The 19,046-nt window shown below is 38.1% G+C and overlaps 1 protein-coding gene across 6 annotated transcripts in view; it reads left to right on the top strand.

The window, feature by feature from the left end:
• TMEM117 (transmembrane protein 117) overlaps positions 1-19,046 on the top strand; it is a 490,241-nt gene that overhangs the window by 209,986 nt on the left and 261,209 nt on the right. The window contains exon 1 of one of the 6 annotated variants that reach the window (XM_045466030.1): positions 5,960-6,103. The exons of the other annotated variants lie outside the window; for them this stretch is intronic. Within the exon in view, the coding sequence (XP_045321986.1) occupies positions 6,069-6,103 (35 nt within the window). The 5' untranslated portion in view covers positions 5,960-6,068. Of the gene's footprint in view, positions 1-5,959; positions 6,104-19,046 lie in introns of those variants that run through there. 6 annotated transcript variants of the gene reach the window in all.

Here is a 19,046-nt window from a genome sequence, read left to right on the forward strand (position 1 = left end):
TGTTATATACAGATGTGTCCCATATACAACAAATTTTGCAGAAGCATTTTAATGAGAATATGATCCTGAAGCATTAACAGTTTTATTTGCTTTATTTGGTTTAACATTCTTACCTTTTCTGGCTTTGTGTGTGTGAAATCTTCAAAACATACAATTCCTTTACAATAACATTGAGAAAAATGAGCAAATTCATTCAATGTCGAGGATTGGGAAGTTATCTGACATGAAGTTCATGTTGAAGATTGTTTTCAGTGAGGGGGTAGGTGGTTTGTGGGTAGAAATGTGTTGAGACTATGTGGAGGTGAATTGGAAAGTGAAAGGAGAAATCTAAATTGCTTCATACAAGTAGAATGGAATGGAGGTTGGACAGTGAGTACATCCCTACAGGAGTGGAAAGGAGAAATGAAAGTGGGCCTTTAGATTCAAAAGAAAGTTGAGCAGAAAAAACCTTGGACATGAAGAAAGAGAGAAGAAAAGGCCCAGTTCACAGCTGTGACTTACTTTCAGCTTAGGTATTAATTTCCATGACTCAAAGATTGCTTCTAGATCCTCACCATGGCTAAATTGGAATTGTACCAACTAGAAATAAAATAATCTGGAATAGGTCAAAAGGATTGTTGCTGGTGGTTGAGGACAGTTCAAATGTGCATCCATAATGAATTTTGAAATAAGGAACATAAGATGTCCCTCCTGAGATTTCATGTTAATATATTAGAGCAGCGATGGGTAAAGTCAGTTTTGGTATAAAATGGCCCCTGGGCCAGCAGGTTCTATAATAACCTGATTGAATATTCAAGCATTTGAAAATAGAATATGCATTGGTCAGCCTTGAAAAACATAGAAAAAGATGAGTTGAGTTCATTCAGCCAACAGATATATATTGAATATCTACCAGGTGCCAAACATGGGATACAGTGATGAACAACATAGACGATGTCCCTGACCTTCTCAGAGGACTTACAATCATGGAAGTGAACATTGGCATGTTGTGGCTGAGAACTGCCCAGGAGAAAGAGTATCAGTGATACCACTTTTCATTGCTGAGATCAACTCTCCTTTGAAGATAGAGGCAGCAGGCATTTTTGTCTGCTATCATGAGAGAATTGAAATCATCTAGCTAATACATCTTTTTCTGAGTCTATGCTAACCATATAAGTTTCTGATCATAATTTGGATTCCCGGATGTGTGTGCCTGTTGGGGAAGAATACTCTAGTCAACAAATATGAGGACTTTGGTCCTTGTGTTGTTTATATTTCTCTTTTTAAATATGGCCATTAGCATCCTGTGTTTTACATCAATCTACTGTGAGTCCACCCCCAAGGGATGGATTCCTTCTCAGAATGCTGTCAAAATCAGATTTTTGAGTCTTGAAGGCTGGAGGCCAGATCCTATACAGTCATCACTCTCTGAGTTTCACGAGAAGCAGCCAGCTCAGTTTGTTGATGAAGGAGTGTCTCTGGTTAGCTCTTGTTCTGTCTTCAAATTTTTGGAAGGAATGGATCTTATTCAATTCCTTCAAAGAATATTGAGCATGCATCTGAGAGATATTACTTTTAAGGCAGTGGTGGAATAGACAAGCTTTCTTTTCTTGTTTCTTCATGGTCATTCCCTGTGGCATGCCTTGATTTCAAACTATCCCAGACACCTTCTGCCTCAGGCATGGCTGGCAAAGGGCCAGCCCATCATCTTAAGGGATACCTTGCTACTGTTGAGGGGACGGAACGGTCTCATGATGTGTCAATTTGCTTTTGACATCTGGTTCTAGTCCATCTGTTCAGAAGTCTGCTGTTACTATTTAGTTACTGGCAAGGCCTTTCTCGGGCCTTAAAACAACAGCAAAAAGTCAACCTAAAGGGACTTCCACTTTTCTAAGAGGAAAAGAGACCTTAAGTAGAGTGGCAGCTAATTATTCTCTAACAAAATCAGTCTTCTCTCGGGATCATGTGTTTCTTTTATTTTTTAAAAGCCCTTTAAGCACAAAATACTTAAATATATTTCTGGCCGATGATTAATAATCTGTTTTTACCATTGTCCTATGCAGATCCCAGTAAAATTTTGCTTGTCATGCCCCAAATGGAATTATAGTTCCCAGTGGACTTGGTTGAAGAGATTAGTATTAGCACTATACTTTTTTCATCCAGGGTAGAAGTGGCAAAGTCATGGAGTGAATGTTTTTCCTTAAGGATGCTGTAAGTACTTGGGTATGTGGTTGTTTCATTATTTTGCTATTAGTTAGGTTTACAAAAACCAATCAACCAAACAAACAAAAACAGTGACAAAATAGGATGTCTAAAACTTTAAAACAGTGTTTTTGTTTAGTTTTCATTAGCAGAAAAACCCTGCTTCCGAATAAAATATGGTGAACTTGATAAAATTAGAGATATGCTAGCTAAAGGCTGGATGGGAAGGTGAGTTGGGGAGAGTCCTAGCTTAGAACTTCATAAAACAGAGTTCTGAAATCTCGAAGTTAGAATTCCAGCATCAAACATTATTGCTGAAGAAGAGAATGAGAAAGATACAATGATTATTTTTCCATATGCATATGGAAGAAGACTTTATGTATATGGAAAAAGTCCATCAAGACAAACTGGGTATTAGCAAAAAGGTTAACTGGGCCTAGAAGCCATAGGAAATTGGGAACTGGGCAAGCCATGTTAGCAGTGGGGACATTAAGAACGATGACTTCATACTGTATTAATGGGAACACTAGTTACAGATTGCAGAACATCAGAATCAGCCTAAAAAAGTTTTCATGGGTGTTTGTTAAAATTTGAGTGATTCTTCTTAGGTGAAGGAATCAGGCATATCAGGACTCTAGAGATGGTGACAAAGTTTAATTGAATTCATTTATCCTCTACAGTGAGCCAAACACAGTGCCAGGTATTTTTATAATATGTGGTGTTCTGAAAGCAGTGCTGAAGCTTAAAACAAAAACTATGGGTTATTTCATGCCCCATAAACATGCCAGATAGGAATCACTAGTCTTCTATTGCCTATGGATATGTGAGACAATGATATATAGTGACCGATATTGTTAGAATTGGGATTTATTCTTTCCCTTGGCAGCGCTGATTATTTTCTTTTCCGTGGGTTGTGCTAGTAGAGAGTTTGGAATGTATATGCACATCTATGCATGCAGAGGCCAACAAATTCCATTTAAATATTCTAATTGTGTCTTAGATACTGCACATATTAATGTTTAGAGACTTCATATCACGGGAATATTTAATGCCACATTCACTCTATTTTTAGCTATGTCTCACTCATTGCGAAATGGCGATGTGTTTTCACCCATGAAAGTGTAACACTTGATGATACTTTGATCATATTCTGCTTCGTCTCTTCTGTGGATAACCTCATCCAAAGCAAAACTCTCCTACCTCTTCGGTTTCCTTCAAGTTTATCCCATTCTTCACCACCATCATAAAACTTCTAGAGTAGTTTTTATCTCTGAACATTCACTTCTCAGTGCACTGCTATTTGTCTCCTGCTCGTACTGCTAAGTAACAGCAGCTTCGTTAGAATCATCTGCTGTGACCTACCAGGCACTGTTTCTGGAGCCTCTTTGCAGCCCTGTGCTCGCCTGTGTGCTCTTGAGGGTTTGGTGCTGTTTGCTGTGGGTGCCACTCTTCCATCCACTCCTAGCTTCTTCCTTTCCATCTCTCTCACAGACTCCCCTTCCTCTGTTCTTTCATGGCCCTTGAATGTGGACCCAAATCTTCCATTTCTAGAGCTTCTGTGTTAGTTTGGAACTCATCACCTCTTGCCTGGTCCCTTCGAAGGAACTCCCAATATGCTCACATAGTCTTGAAGTTAAACCTCTCCCACCCACTCCAGATCGCACTACATACTCTGGCCAGAGTAGAGTAGTCACCCGTTAAAACAAACCTGATTCTCTACTTGATTGCTTAAAGCATCCATTGCCCAGTGGACACAATTTAAAATTTTTTGTCACGGCGCACAAGCACCCTCTGAGTCTGGCTTTCATTTTCTGTTCCTGCCTCATGTCCCTCCTGTCTCCTCCCTACACCAAGCAGGGACTGGCTGCCTCTGAACTGGTGATGTCCACCTGTCTGTTCTTTCCCTTTCGTCTAGCAATCTCCAACATGTTTAATCTCTTTCCGTCTCCCTGCCACTGCACTACAACAGGGGTGACCACAGTGTCTGTATTATGGGGAGATTGTGATGTTCGAAGCAAATAAGGCCTGTGTCACTGCTGAACTTCCTACGAGCATAAGATGATCTATACATGTTCATTGTGGCTCTTGTTATTAGATCACTCTGAGGTGGGCTCAGGGGGATTTGCAGAAGACGTTCAGGAAACCAATAAAGGTAATTAAAAGTTTAGAAAATTAGGAGCATGAAAAACAGGTAAAGAAACGATTTTTCAGCCAAGAGAAGAAAATGCCTGAGGGGAGATATAAGAAAGAAAAATGATTTCCTAGAGGATAGACTCAGACCATCCTCCATTAATATTGAGAAGAAAACACAGCAAAGCTTGTAGGATTTATATTTGCCATAAGGAACATTTCCCAGATAAGGGATTGGCTATCTAGAATAGTTTATTCACAAAACTCTCAAAATTTATCTATAGATCTAAAAAGATATATTTTCTTCTGTCTGCCCAATTTAGGTCTGGAGCGGCCCGAATGCCGAGAAGTGAATTAGGTGATTTCTTGCCGGCCTTTTTTCCTCCGTGTGCCGGTCCATCTTTCAGTGGTTCTTTTTGCTTCTCTTCATCTCTCTGAATGTCTCTCTCTGGCTTTCTGTCTCTTTGTCTCTCTATCCCTGTTTCTCTCTCTGTTTGTCTTTCTCCTTGCTCTCTTCTCGAATTTCTCCCATCATCCTCCTGCCTTTCTGCCCCATCCTCCCGGCCCCATTATGAGGTGGAAACAAAAGCTTTGCAGAAACAGTCCACACAGTGCTATTCTGCTTTTCTTCTCTCAAGTCCATTGTATCTTTTGGGTGGCATCACAGCTATTTTGGATTAGAGGAACATTTCTGTTTCTGTAATGAGTTGAGGACAGAAACGTTTTTGTGATCACTTCCTTTAATAATACTACTTTGTGAGATCGTGTTCCTCTTGCAATACACTTTCCTCAGCACAACCCTATTATCTTTTCCTTGTGAGGAGATTTTTTCCTATAACTTGTGGATAACACGTTTTCTCCGAAAAATGTGAAGTTGCTTCATTACCGATATTGGAAGTGCGTGTGGAGGGACATTGATTGGTGGCACTCCTCTGAGGAGGAAGGGGCCACAGAGTGCCCTGCTCACCTTTGAGTGATGTCTTTGCAGGTTCCTTTTATAACCATTGAGTTTAGTAGATTATAGTTGTTCCTTGTAGTGTCTTTCTATTTAACTGTGTACTCCCCACCTTTCTTTTGTTGCTGGTGGAAGTCATGTTTGTCTTTCATTAATGTTGCCTCGAATTTCTTCTCTATGATTTTTTTTTTGTTCTTTACATTCCTTTTTAATTTTCAGCCTTTTTTGGGGCAGATTTTGTCTTCTCTTTTTCTGGGATTGGGGTCTTTACGGATTCAGCCAACTCTAGCGTCCTGTCACTTGGCGTGTGGATGGATCCCAGCACCTGCTACAGGAATCAACTCAGCAACGGGTGACAGATGTTAGACTTTGTGTGATTTGTAAGAAAGTAATATGGCTGAATCAATACAACCATTTTTTCCCTTCTCCTGAGCAGCCATAATATCTCATCCTTAAGTTTTTATCTGGTGTTTACTGGATTTTCCCTTTAAGCATTTTAGAAGACAACAGGTAATTTAAGTTTGTTTCTTCTTCTTTTTTTTCCCCACTAACTCGCACATCCTGGTTGAAGAGAACAATGTAGTGTCCATTATCATGAGTTCATTGTGACCCACCAAACTGCAGAACTAAACCTTTACTATACAAATTCTAGTTAAGAATGTCTAGTAAGACATTGGCACTTCTCTTGGAGGGCACAAGAGAAAGAATCAAGACAAGAGAAAGGAGCCATGGTTAAGTGAGATGTGGAGTTGCCAGAGTGTAAATAAACACTCTTCACTACCATTTCAACAGATGCTACTAAATGGAAGCTGCCTTGGAAAGCTTATTTGGAGCCAAGTATAAGTAGTGTTGCTATAAAGCAGAATCATTACTTAGTATATTACCTGTGACAGCAAAATACAGTCACTTGAATCATACCTTTACATTCCCTCCCTCTCTCATTTTCTTCCTTTATTATTATTTTCTTTATTATTTTGAGCACAATCAATTCAATCACAATTATATTATTTAAATGTTTTTAATTAAGTAGCACTTAGCATTTTGGTTGTTGTTCTGTTACAAATATTTATTAAGCCCATGCCTTTTGCTAGGCATTACTTCATTACCTGACTTATTAATTCATTTAAGACCCACAAAGGCCCTGTGATTGGTACTGTCTCCATTTTAAATGTAATAAAGGAGACACAGGTTTCAAAGAGGGTTTCAAAGAGTAACTTGTCTGAGGTCAAACATGACTATAAGTGACAGAGCCTAAGATTTCTTTCAATTGAATGCCAGTTTTCCTTCCATTATACCTTCTCTGTGCCAGTTGTTCTCCTTTGAATGGCAATTATATATTATCATTACTTTGAATAGCAGTTATATGTCTGGGAATACACGTTTGAAGCATGGAAAATTTCTCCTATAGGTTATATAATCTGGATAATTGACACCATATTAATAATTGAGAAATGAATATATACTGAGTATTTTTCATGTGGAATAAAAGATGAATTCTAATTGAAGTGTACATTGAATATTTGTCGTCTCGGTTTTTGAGACTGCTTAGTCTTGTTCATAGAAATGTAGACTTTCCTATGTCAAACAGAGTTTATATGGTACTTGTTATTCTTAAATGTCTCTTTCCTTTTTATGCTATTTTACTAACATTGAATTCGTAATCTAAGGGCTCTTCCTTCAGATGACAATCAGGATGAATGATTACTTGGCTACCTGTCAATAAAGTTAATGCTGATATAATAAAACAGCAACAATATGACAATGGACATTTATTGAGTATTTATTAGGGGTCAGGCAAGAAAAGTTCAGTAAGCTTTTCCCTATTCCCCAGGGCTGGCTGATAAACTGTAGGGCGAGGATTTGAACCTGGGTTTGCATGATTCAGAGCTCAGATGGTTAACAGCTACAAAAAAATTAATAAAGTTCAAGAAATAAAAGAGATTATAAATGTTTATAATTCAAAAATACAAGAAATTCAGAAACTCTTTTGACATCTGCCAGTCTTGTTTCCTTTGCAGACAGATGGCTATCTATGAAACATTTTCTCCTCATGTTTTGGAGAAGCAGAATGCAATTGTTGTAGGGCTTCCAGAAGTTGCCCATGTCCTACCCTGGGTCGATTTAATAACATGACAAAGAACCACTAAGTGTGTGACTTGGCTTCTAGGGGTCAAATAGTCCCTTTTGATATTTGTTTATTTGGATTTGTAACTTTGGTTGTCTGTTTATTTTTCATTCTGATGCTTTGTAGTAAAATATATAAAGTCTTCTCCACAGTTTAACATAGACTAAACCTTCTTTCAGTGATATGTTGAACTATGATATGATATGAAATTATACTGCTTTGTGGCAAAATATAAACTAAAATTAAGTGGCTCACCTCTGCATTTAGAACTGTATTTTACCATAGTAATGGATGAGTTTTAGCATTCACCCATTACTACTACCCAAACTCAGGGGTACCGAACCCAGACCTCAAAGGAAACTTCCTCTGTACAGCTCTGGGGTGGTGGCCTTGCATCTGCTTGACCAAAGAGACCATTCCCACATTCTCTTCTTTTTTGTTCTGTAGACTCTGAAAAGTAATTTATTCTCTCCGTGCTTTGTTTTCCTCATCTAGTCCATGAGGCTAATCGTACTTAGCACTAACCCCCATCACAGCAGGCTTCTGAGATTAATAAGGTTATATTCATTGAGCATCACGGATGTTGAAAAGTCACTGCCTAAGTGTTAGTAGCAGTGTAAGAGGTAGAGGTGGGGAACATGTTATTCTGTGTACTTATGCAATCAACAATTTTATTTCCTGTAAAAATGCTACTACTCCCAGATTTCCTACATGGGATGCTATATTCTAGACATGCTAGTTTAATTTTTATAAGTAAGAATTTGAAACTAGCCATGGATAAATGTGTATCTAGTCTTCAGTTCACTGTAGAAATTTCTTTTGAAAACTTTATTCTGGGGCGCCTGGGTAGCTCAGTCGGTCAGGCGTCCAACTTGAGCTCGGGTCTTGATCTCACGGTTTGTGGGTTTGAGCCCTGGGTCGGGCCCTTCGCTGACAGCTCAGAGCCTGGAGTCTGCTTTGGATTCTGTGTCTTAGTCTCTCTCTGCCCCTCTACCTCTTGTGTTCTGTCTCTCTCTGTCTCTCAAAAATAAATAAATATAAAAAAATAAAAACATTCTAAGTGAATTCTCAGAAAAGACCATAAATCACATATTTTCTTGCCTTAAAGAGCTGTATACATAAACTGTTTCAGGGTTGGCAAATGTGTAGCATATGTGTTACCCGCTGTGTTACCCACTTCTCCTTCTGCACACACAGCAGACTTTGCCGATTCATTAAAATCCTCTATTCTCTTGAGTAAATACAGAACCTCAGACTTCTCCACAACACAGTGTCCCAGACAGCTATGACCAGTCAATCAGAGGTGGGGATGAATTAAAGCCTCTGTCATTCCTGGGGTGCCTGGGTGACTCAGTTGTTTAAGTGTCCAGCTCTTGGTTTCGACTCAGGTCATGATCCCACAGTGTGTCAGTTCCAGCCCCATGGTGGGCTCCACACTGATAGCAGAGCCTGCTTGGGATTCTCTCTCTCCCTCTGCCTCTACTGCTCCCGTGCTTTTGTGTGTGTGTGTGCTTTCTTTCTCTCTCTCTCTCTCAAAATAAAGTTAAAAAAATTAAAGCCTCCATCATTCCTGATCAACTCTGCCTTTCTAATTTACTGGTAAAGAATCTAAAGTGAAAATATTGGGGCAGCTGGGTGGCTCAGTCGGTTGAGCATCTATATGACTCTTTATTTAGACTCAGGTTATAATCCCAGAGTCTTGGGTTGAGTCTTGTGTCAGTTCCACGCTGAGTGAGGAACCTTCTTGAGATTATCTCTCCCTATGTCCCTCTCTCCTGTTCCTGCTCTCTCTAAAAATAAAAATTAAAGGAAGTCCAAATATATATATATATATATATATATATATATATATATATATATATTTACTTTGGGGGGAATGCAAGCAGGGGAGGGGCAGACAGAGGGGACAGAGAATCTGAAGCTGGCTCTGTGCTGACAGGCTGACAGCAGTGAGCTTGATGGTGGGGCTCGAACTCATGAACTGTAAGATCATGATCTGAGCCGAAGTCTGATGCTCAAATGGCTGAGCCACCCAGGTGCCTGAAAACTATGTATTTTTAACTTGATTCATGTCACTTGTTATTTTTGGTGGCACATGAACTAAAAACGAGATCTACACGTTCCCATTCCAGTTTTATTCTGTGACACTATGCTGTCCCTATAATTTTCAAGTCTAGCTACATTCGTCTTATTCTTTATATTCTTCATTTTTCTAATTGATAGTCTCCTTTATTTAGTCACTGATTAAATAATGTTTACTGAGCAACTAGTATGCTTGAGTTAGTGCCTCTGCAGTCAAGCAGCTTAGAGTTAAAGAGAAAAAGCAAGTCAGGGCGCCTGGGTGGCTCAGTCAGTTAAGCATCCTACTTTGGCTCAGGTCATGGTCTCACGGTCTGTGAGTTCGAGCCCTGCATTGGACTCTTTGCTGACAGCTCAGAGCCTGGAGCCTGCTTCAGATTCTGTGTCTCCCTCTCTCTCTGCCCCTCCCCTGTTCATGCTCTGTCTCTCTGTGTCTCAAAAATAAATAAACTTTAAAAAAATTTTCAAAAAAAGAGAAAAATCAAGTCATATACAAAAATAGCCATGCACTCTAATATTTGCCTCTACTCAACTCACTGAATATTCTGGCTCAGGTCAAAAGTGATCTAAATGTTAAATTTAACGGATATATTTCAATTCTTAATTTTTCACTTCACTTAACCATTTCATACTATCAATCATTTCCTCTTTGTTGAGTTTCTTATTCTATTCCATTTTCTTGACTTTCTTGTTATATTTCATGATAATAGTCTCCTCAGTTTTTCTCCTCTCTCTGGAGCTGCCCTCTCTTTAAACAGTGTGATTTTTTCCTTTTTCCTCTTCCCATTCCTTTGAGGTCGGTGTTCTTGGGATTCTGACTTCAGTTCCTTTTTATTCTCTTTGTGGAATTTCACCCACTTTTATAACTACAAACTGCAAGCTTTACCTCGAAGCTAAGGTTCCTTGCATCTTCCCCTGAACCCTGGTACAGACTAGAATACTCAGCTACTTGCTGGACGTGTCTTTGGTGTTCCACAGGCACATAAATCTCAACTTTTCTGAAGCTAAATGTACTACTGCTTTAAATCAGCTCCTTTTCAGGTTCTTGCTAGTTTGGTGAGTGGAGCCAACACCCACTCACTTGCTGAAGCAGAAATACAGGAGTTTCTCTTAACTCCATCCTTTTTCTTCCTACCCTCATCTTACGAATGACAAAATGTTGTCAGTTCTTATCTTTTAATAACTTTGACTGTATCTCCACCTCCTCCTTTCATCAGCTGGTTCCATAGTCAGGGCCTTGTCTTTCACCTGACTCTGCACAATAGCGTCCTAACTGGTCCAATTTCATCTCCTGTGGCCCTATCAATCAAGTCTCCATGCTGCTGTCGGCTTAGTTGTAACAAAATGCAAACTGCACATCTGACAAACAAGCCTGGGATCATTGAAAGCCCCCCTTTACATTCAGGATTACACATAAACCCTTTCCCCCTTCAGGATCTGGTTCCTGTCTGCATTTCCAGCTTTGTCCCTCATCAGTCAGATCCCGTCCCTCAATTAAACCCTTAGTTTGGGCTTCAGTTCCAGAGTCTTTTGAGCTTCTTGATTGCATCATGGTCTCTCTTGCCTCATTATTCTTGCATATATGGTTTCTTCTACATGTAATTCCCACTACTCCTCCTGCCTTTGCTGAAAGAACTCATCCATTAAATTTCAATTCTCATGCTCTATCCACAATGAAGCCTTCCTTGCTCCGTACTATACTATACTAAAAAAAAAAAAAAAAAAAAAAAAAAAAAAAAAGTAACATTTTCTGCATGACATTACAGTTGTCCTCTTTTATCATTAGGTGTCTATCACCATACCTTTCACTATTCATAGCACAAATTGGTTGAATCAGTGGAACCATGATTGGCTCTGACCCCAAAGTCTACCCATTCTATCCTGAAGCTTCTGGACATACCCTTGTTACAGTTCCTCTGCTAGAGTTTGTCAGTGCATTGGCTAGTAGTGAATAATATTCCTTGATCCTGAAATCATCAGGGATTTTGAGACAAAACTAGGGTGTGTCTTGCTTAGTGAAGGAGAGAGAAACAAGAGAATTATGGAATGACCTCACACTTATTTTAGAGCATTATTTTAATATCATCTATGCTAGGCATTATAAATTATCTGCATTTTTATCTCTGTGATCAGCCTTTACTGTTCACTTTACCGCGATATATGTCAGAATGATACTATTTGACTCTTCAAGTATCTCCTGCTTCTTTAAGTCAAGAGATCTTATTAGTAAAGCTCCTTATTGTATTTTTGTGTAATAGATTTATTGGGATGTACCAGTGATCAGTTCTCTAATTTGTAAAAATTTTTAAAATTTACTTTTATAAACCATGATCTATCTAGCTATCTATCATCTCTGTAATCTTCTGCCATATTTTCTCCATGCATCTTAATCGCTTTTTTTAGCAAATATGTATAGAAAATATATGAGAAGGAAATTGTAGCACTTGTTCTGAGTGATGGAATGTCATATGATATTTTTCCTCCAATTTTTAATGCTTTTCATATTTTAATGATGAACTTTTTTTTTTACCTTTATGGTTTAAAAACTTAAAAACAATTTTTTTTAAATGTTTCTTTTTGAGAGAGACAGAGTGTGAGTGGGGAAGGGGCAGAGAGAGAGAGGGAGACACAGAATCTGAAACAGGCTCCAGGCTCTGAGCTGTCAGCACAGAGCCCGATGCAGGGCACAACTTGGAAATGGAGAGATCATGACCTAGACTGAAGTCGGACGCTTAACCGACTGAACCACCCAGGCACCCCTGGTTTAAAAACTCTTTAAAAGAAAAGAAAAAGCAACGCAATAAGGGGAACACACATTCAGTGAAAACAATAAGGTTTTATATTCAGGCCAGTCCCTTTCTCATTGACTAATGACCCAAATTTTTATTTAAGGGAATGCTATTAATTTATGTAATTAACAAAAGTTTATGAGGTGCCCAGGTTAACCAGAAGAAAAGGTACTATGATTTACGAAACAGAAAAACTCAACTTCTTTAGAAGGAAGGGGAAGAGAAAAAGGTGATAGTGGAGCTTTATTTCAAAAGATAAGCAAGCATTGACTGCAAGGTATCTCAGCATAGGAAACACTATTGAACAGAACCTCACAGACATCAAGAAGCAGTGGGGGCTCAGGATGGCAGGCAATTGCTATGTGTGTGAGATGGAGAAGGGGAGAAAGATTGTATGCCATATTATTTGTTGATCCATTAATTTTAGAAGAGATTGTTGAAAGGAAATGAAAAGCTTCTGTTCTCATTTAGCTCTTCAAATACTAGGCATATCTGATTTTATTGAAATTAATACACATTGTAATTTTTCTCAAGTCTCTATTTCCCAGGTATCAGTATTTCTTCATTTCTCTAAACTTGTTAATTTGTATAACATCCATTGGACAAATCTTGTTATATTTTTGTGTTGTCATAAGTAAGTTTATTTCCATCTATGATTTTTAAAACACAATTCTGGCATTTTAGTTTTCCTATTCTCAGGCACCATTTGGAAATATGATATAGCCATTAGCAAAGAGACTTACCTAAATAATCTAAATTAATATTAAACTGCTCATCTTTACTCACAATTCATGTTCCATGATTGAATATTTGTGGAAAACTGACTCCAGAGTGAACAAGAGCACTTTGGGGTAGAGCTGTGTTGACTTATGCTCTACTTTGAATGCAGTGTGTGCCGGGCACATCACCTTATGATTACAGCTCTTTCAAGCAGAAGGTCTCTAAATAAATTCTGGTTTTGTTAATCAACAAAGGTACAATTATGTCATAATATGCTGTATGGTTTTAAATCAATGATTCTGAAGCAGATTGTTCTTTGATATTTCCATCATTTTTTCATGCACTTGCATGGGGAATTTGAGTAGTTAAAAGGTGACCACCCTGGGCAGACTTTGATGCCTCCTGATGGCAGGATGTTTATGGTTTTTCTGAATCAGTTTGGTGAACACCCAATCTAATGAATAAATGAAGGCCCTCTTTTGGCTGTCAGGAGGCTATAAATGTTTCTTTTTCAGGAGCCCCAGCTTTGACTAATCCTCATCTATTCAAATGTACTTGTGTTATTTTGATGTGTATAATTCTCAGAGTGCTTATGATTCTTAGAGTATATTCTGCTTTTTTAAAATTTTATTTTTTATTTTTTAAAATTTAAATCCAAATTGGCTAGCATATAGTGCAACAATGATTTCAGGAGTAGATTCCTTAGTGCCCCTTACCCATTTAGCCCATCCCCCCTCCCACAACCCCTCCAGTAACCCTCAGTTTGTTCTCCATATTTATGAGTCTCTTCTGTTTTGTCCCCCTCCCTATTTTTATGTTATTTTTGTTTCCCATCCCTTATGTTCATCTGGTTTGTCTTTTAAAATCCTCATATGAGTGAAATCATATGGTTTTTGTCTTTCTCTGACTGACTAATTTCACTTTGCATAATACCCTCCATTTCCATCCACGTAGTTGCAAATGGCAAGATTTCATTCTTTTTGATTGCCGAGTAATACAGTAATACAGTGTTTTATATATATATATATATATATATATATATATATATATATACACACACACACACACACACACACACACACACACACACCACATCTTCTTTATTCATTCATCCATCGATGGACATTTGGGCTTTTTCTATACTTTGGCTATTGTTGATAGTGCTGCTATAAACATGGGGGTGCATGTGTCCCTTCAAAATACCACACCTGTATCCCATGGATAAATGCCTAGTAGTGCAACTGCTGGGTTGTAGAGTAGTTCTATTTTTGGTTTTTTGAGGAACCTCCATACTGTTTTCCAGAGTGGCTGCACCAGCGTGCATTCCCACCAACAATGCAAAAGAAAGAGGATCCTCTTTCTCCACATCCCCACCGACTTCTGTTTTTGTCCGAGTTGTTAATGTTTGCCATTCTGACAAGTGTGAGGTGGTATCTCATTTGTAGTTTTGATTTGTATTTCCCTGATGATAAGTGATGTTGAGCATTTTTTCATGTGTCAGTTAGCCATCTGGATGTCTTCTTTGGAGAAGTATCTATTCATGCCTTTTGCCCATTTCTTCACTGGATTATTTGTTTTTGGTTGTTGAGTTTGATAAGTTCTTTATAGATTTTGGATACTAACCCGTTATCTGATATGTCATTTGCAAATACCTTCTCCCATTCTGTCGGTTGCCTTTTAGTTTTGCTGATTGTTTCCTTCACTGTGCAGAAGCTTTTTATTTTGATGAGGTCCCAGTAGTTAATTTTGGTTTTGTTTCCCCTGCCTCTGGAGACGTGTTGAGTAAGAAGTTGCTGCGGCCAAGATCAAAGAGGTTTTTGCCTGCTTTTTCCTCGAGGATTTTGATGGCTTCCTGTCTTACATTTAGGGCTTTCATCCATTGGAGTTTATTTTTGTGTGTGGTGTAAGAAAGTGGTCCAGGTTCATTATTCTGCATGTCACTGTCCAGTTTTCCCAGGACCACTTGCTGAAGAGACTGTCTTTATTCCATTGGATATTCTTTCCTGCTTTGTCAAAGACTGGTTGGCCATACGTTTGTGGGTCCATTTCTGGGTTCTCTATTCTGTCCCATTGATCTGAGTGTTTGTTCTTGTGCCAGTACCATACTGTCTTGATGATTACAACTTTGTAGTACAGCTTGAAGTCTGAGATTGTGATGCCTCCTGCTTTGGTTTTCTTCTTCAAGATCGCTTTGCCTATTCGGGGTCTTTTCTGGTCTATACAAATTTTAGGATTATTTGTTCTAGCTCTGTGAAGAATGCTGGTGTTACTTTGATAGGGATCGCATTGAATATGTAGATTGCTTTGGGTAGTATTGACATTTTAACAATATTTGTTCTTACTATTCAGGAGCATGGAATCTTTTTCCATTTCTTTGTGTCTTCAATTTCTTTCATCAGATTTCTATAGTTTTCAGTGTATAGATTTTTCACCTCTTTGGTTAGATTTATTCCTAGGCGTTTTAAGTTTTTTGTGCAACTGTAAATGGGATCGATTCCTTGATTTCTCTTTCTGTCGCTTCACTGTTGGTGTATAGGAATGCAACCGATTTCTATGCATTGATTTTATATCCTGCAACTTTGCTGAATTCATGAATCAATTCTAGCAGTTTTTTGGTGGAATCTTTTGGGTTTTCCATATAGAGTATCATGTCATCTGCAAAGAGGAAAGTTTGACCTCCTCCTGGCCAATTTGGATGCCTTTTATCTCTTTGTGTTGTCTGATTGCAGAGGCTAAGACTTCCAATACTAAGTTGAATAACACTGGCGAGAGTGGACATCCCTGTCTTGTTCCTGACCTTAGTGGGAAAGCTCTCAGTTTTCCCCTATTGAGGATATTATTAGCGTTGGATTGTTCATATATGGCCTTTATGATCTCGAGGTATGCTCCTTCTATCCCACTTTCTTGAGGGTTTTTATCAAGAAAGGATGCTGTATTTTGTCAGATGCTTTGTCTGCATCTATTAAGAGGATCATATGATCCTTGTCCTTTCTTTTATTGATGTGATGAATCACGTTAATTGTTTTGCAGATATAGAACCAGCCCTGCATCCCAGGTATAAATCCCGCCTGGTCATGGTGAATAGTTTTTTTAATGTATTGTTGGATCTGGTTGGCTAATATCTTATTGAGGATTTTTGCATCCATGTTCATCAGGGAAATTGGGCTATAGTTCTCCTTTTTAGCGGGGTCTCTGTCTCGTTTTGTAATCAAGGTAATGCTAGCTTCATAGAAAGAGTTTGGAAGTTTTCCTTCCATTTCTATTTTTTGGCACGGCTTCTATAGAATAGGTGTTAACACTTTCTTAAATGTTTGGTAGAATTCCCCTGGAAAGCCACCTGGCCCTGGACTCTCGTTTTTTGGCAGATTTTGATTACGAATTCAATTTCCTTACTGGTTATGGGTCTGTTCAGATTTTCTATTTCCTCCTGTTTCAGTTTTGGTAGTGTATATGTATCTAGGAATTTGTCCATTTCTTCCAGATTACTGGCATACAATTGTTCATAATATTCTCTTATTATTGTTTTTATTTCTGCTGTGTTGGTTGTGATCTCTCATCTTTCATTCTTGATTTTATTTATTTGGGTCCTTTCCTTTTTGTTTTTGATCCAACTGGCTAGTGGTTTATCAATTTTGTTAATTCTTTCAAAGAACCAGTTTCTGGTTTCATTGATGTGTTCTACTGTTTTTTTGGTTTTGATAGCATTAATTTCTGCTCTAATTTTTATTATTTCCTGTCTTCTGCTGTGTTTGGGTTTTATTTGCTGTTCTTTTTCCAGCTCCTTAAGGCGTAAGATTAGGTTGTGTATCTGAGATCTTTCTTCCTTCTTTAGAAAGGCCTGGATTGCTATATACTTTCCTCTTACGACCACCTTTGCTGCATCCCAGAGGTTTTGGGTTGTGGTGTTATCATTTTCATTGACCGCCATATACTTTTTAATTTCCTCTTTAATTTCTTGGTTAGCCCATTCGTTCTTTAGTAGGATGTTCTTCAGTCTCCAAGTATTTGTTACCTTTCCAAATTTTTTCTTGTGATTGATTTCGAGTTTCATAGCGTTGTGGTCTGAAAATATGCACGGTATGATCTCGATCTTTTTGTACTTACTTAGGGCTGATTTGTGTCCTAGTATATGGTCTATTCTGGAGAACGTTCGATATGTACTGGAGAAGAATGTATTTTCTGCTGCTTTAGGATGAAATGTTCTGAGTATATCTGTTAAGTCCATCTGGTCCAGTGTGTCATTCAAAGCCATTGTTTCCTTGTTGATGTTTTGATTAAATGATCTGTCCATTGCTGTGAGTGGGGTGTTGAAGTCTCCTACTACTATGGTATTACTATAGATGAGTTTCTTTATACTTGTGATTAATTGATTTATATATTTGGGTGCTTTCACATTTGGCACATATATGTTTACAATTGTTAGGTCTTCTTGGTGGATAGACCCCTTGATTATGATATAATGCCCTTCTGCCCATCTTTAAATCTCTGATTTAAAATATAGGTTGCCTGATATAAGTATGGCTACTCTGGCTTTCTTTTGTTGACCATTAGCATGATAGATGGTTCTCCATCCCCTTATTTTCAATCTGAGGGTGTCTTTAGGTCTAAAGTGGGTCTCTTGTAAACAGCATATAGATGGATCTTGTTTTCTTATCCATTCTGTTACCCTATGTCTTTTGATTGGAGCATTGAGTCCATTGACATTTAGAGTGAGTACTGAAAGATATGAATTTATTGCCATTATGATGCTTGTAGAGTTGGAGTTTCTGGTGGTATTCTCTGGTCCTTTCTAATTTTTGTTGCTTTTGGTATTTATATATATGTGTGTGTATACATATATATATATATATTTTTTTTTTTTTTCCATCTTTTCTCCCCTGAGAGAGTCCCTCTTAAAATTTCTTGCAAGACTGGTTTAGTGGTCACAAAGTCCTTTAATTTTTGTTTGTCTGGGAAACTTTTTTTTTTTTTTTTTTAATCTCTCCTTCTATTTTGAATGACAGCCATGCTGGGTAAAGAATTCTTGGCTGCATATTTTTCTGATTCAGGACACTGAATATATCCTACCACTCCTTTCTGCCCTGAAAAGTTTCTGTGGATAGGTCTGCTGCTAACCTGATCTGTCTTCCCTTGTAGGTTAGGGACTTTTTTTCCCTTGCTGCTTTCATGATTCTCTCCTTGTCTGAGTATTTTGTGTATTTGACTATGATATGCCCTGTTGATGGTCGGTGTTTGTTGAATCTAATTGGGGTCCTCTGTGCTTCCTGGATTTTGATGTGTGTGTCTTTCCCCAGGTTAGGAAAGTTTTCCTCTATGATTTGCTCACATAACTCTTCTACCCCTATTTCTCTTCCTCTTCTGGGACCCCTATGATTCTGATGTTGCTCCTTTTCAATGAGTCACTGATATCTCTAATTCTTAAATTGTGCTCTTTTGCCTTAATCTCCCTCTTTTTTTCTGCTTCATTATTCTATAAGTTTGTTCTCTATATCGTTGATTCTCTGTTCTGCCTCATCCATCCTTGCTGCCGTGGCATCCATCTGTGTTTGCAGCTCAGTTATAGCATTTTTAATTTCATTCTATTTTTTACTTCTTTTATCTCCACAGATAGGGATTCTAATCTATTCTCGACTCCAGATAGTATTCTTATTATCGTGATTCTAAATTCTGTTTCAGACATCTTGCTTGTATCTGTGTTGGTTAAATCCCTGGCTGTCATTTCTCTGTGCTCTTTCTTTTGGGGTGAATGCCTTCGTTTTGTCATTTTGATGGGAGAAAAGGAATTAATGAGGTAGAAAAATTGAAATTAAAAAATTAAAATTAAAAAATATTAAAATTAAAAAATTAAGAACACACACACACACACACACACACACACAAATCGAATAGATGATGCTAGATCCTCGGTGTGTTTTGGTCTGGGTGTTTAAAGTGGTTTGATAGATTAGACCAAAAAAAGGGGGGCGGGGAGAAGAAAAAAAAAGGATATTGTTTGAGAATTTGAAAAAATGAATACACTGAAGTAGACTAAAATGAGATGATGGGGGTAAAATAGAATTTGAAAAAA

The sequence above is a fragment of the Leopardus geoffroyi genome, chromosome B4, assembly GCF_018350155.1.
Source record: "Leopardus geoffroyi isolate Oge1 chromosome B4, O.geoffroyi_Oge1_pat1.0, whole genome shotgun sequence".
In the NCBI taxonomy this organism is placed as follows: Eukaryota; Metazoa; Chordata; class Mammalia; order Carnivora; family Felidae; genus Leopardus; species Leopardus geoffroyi.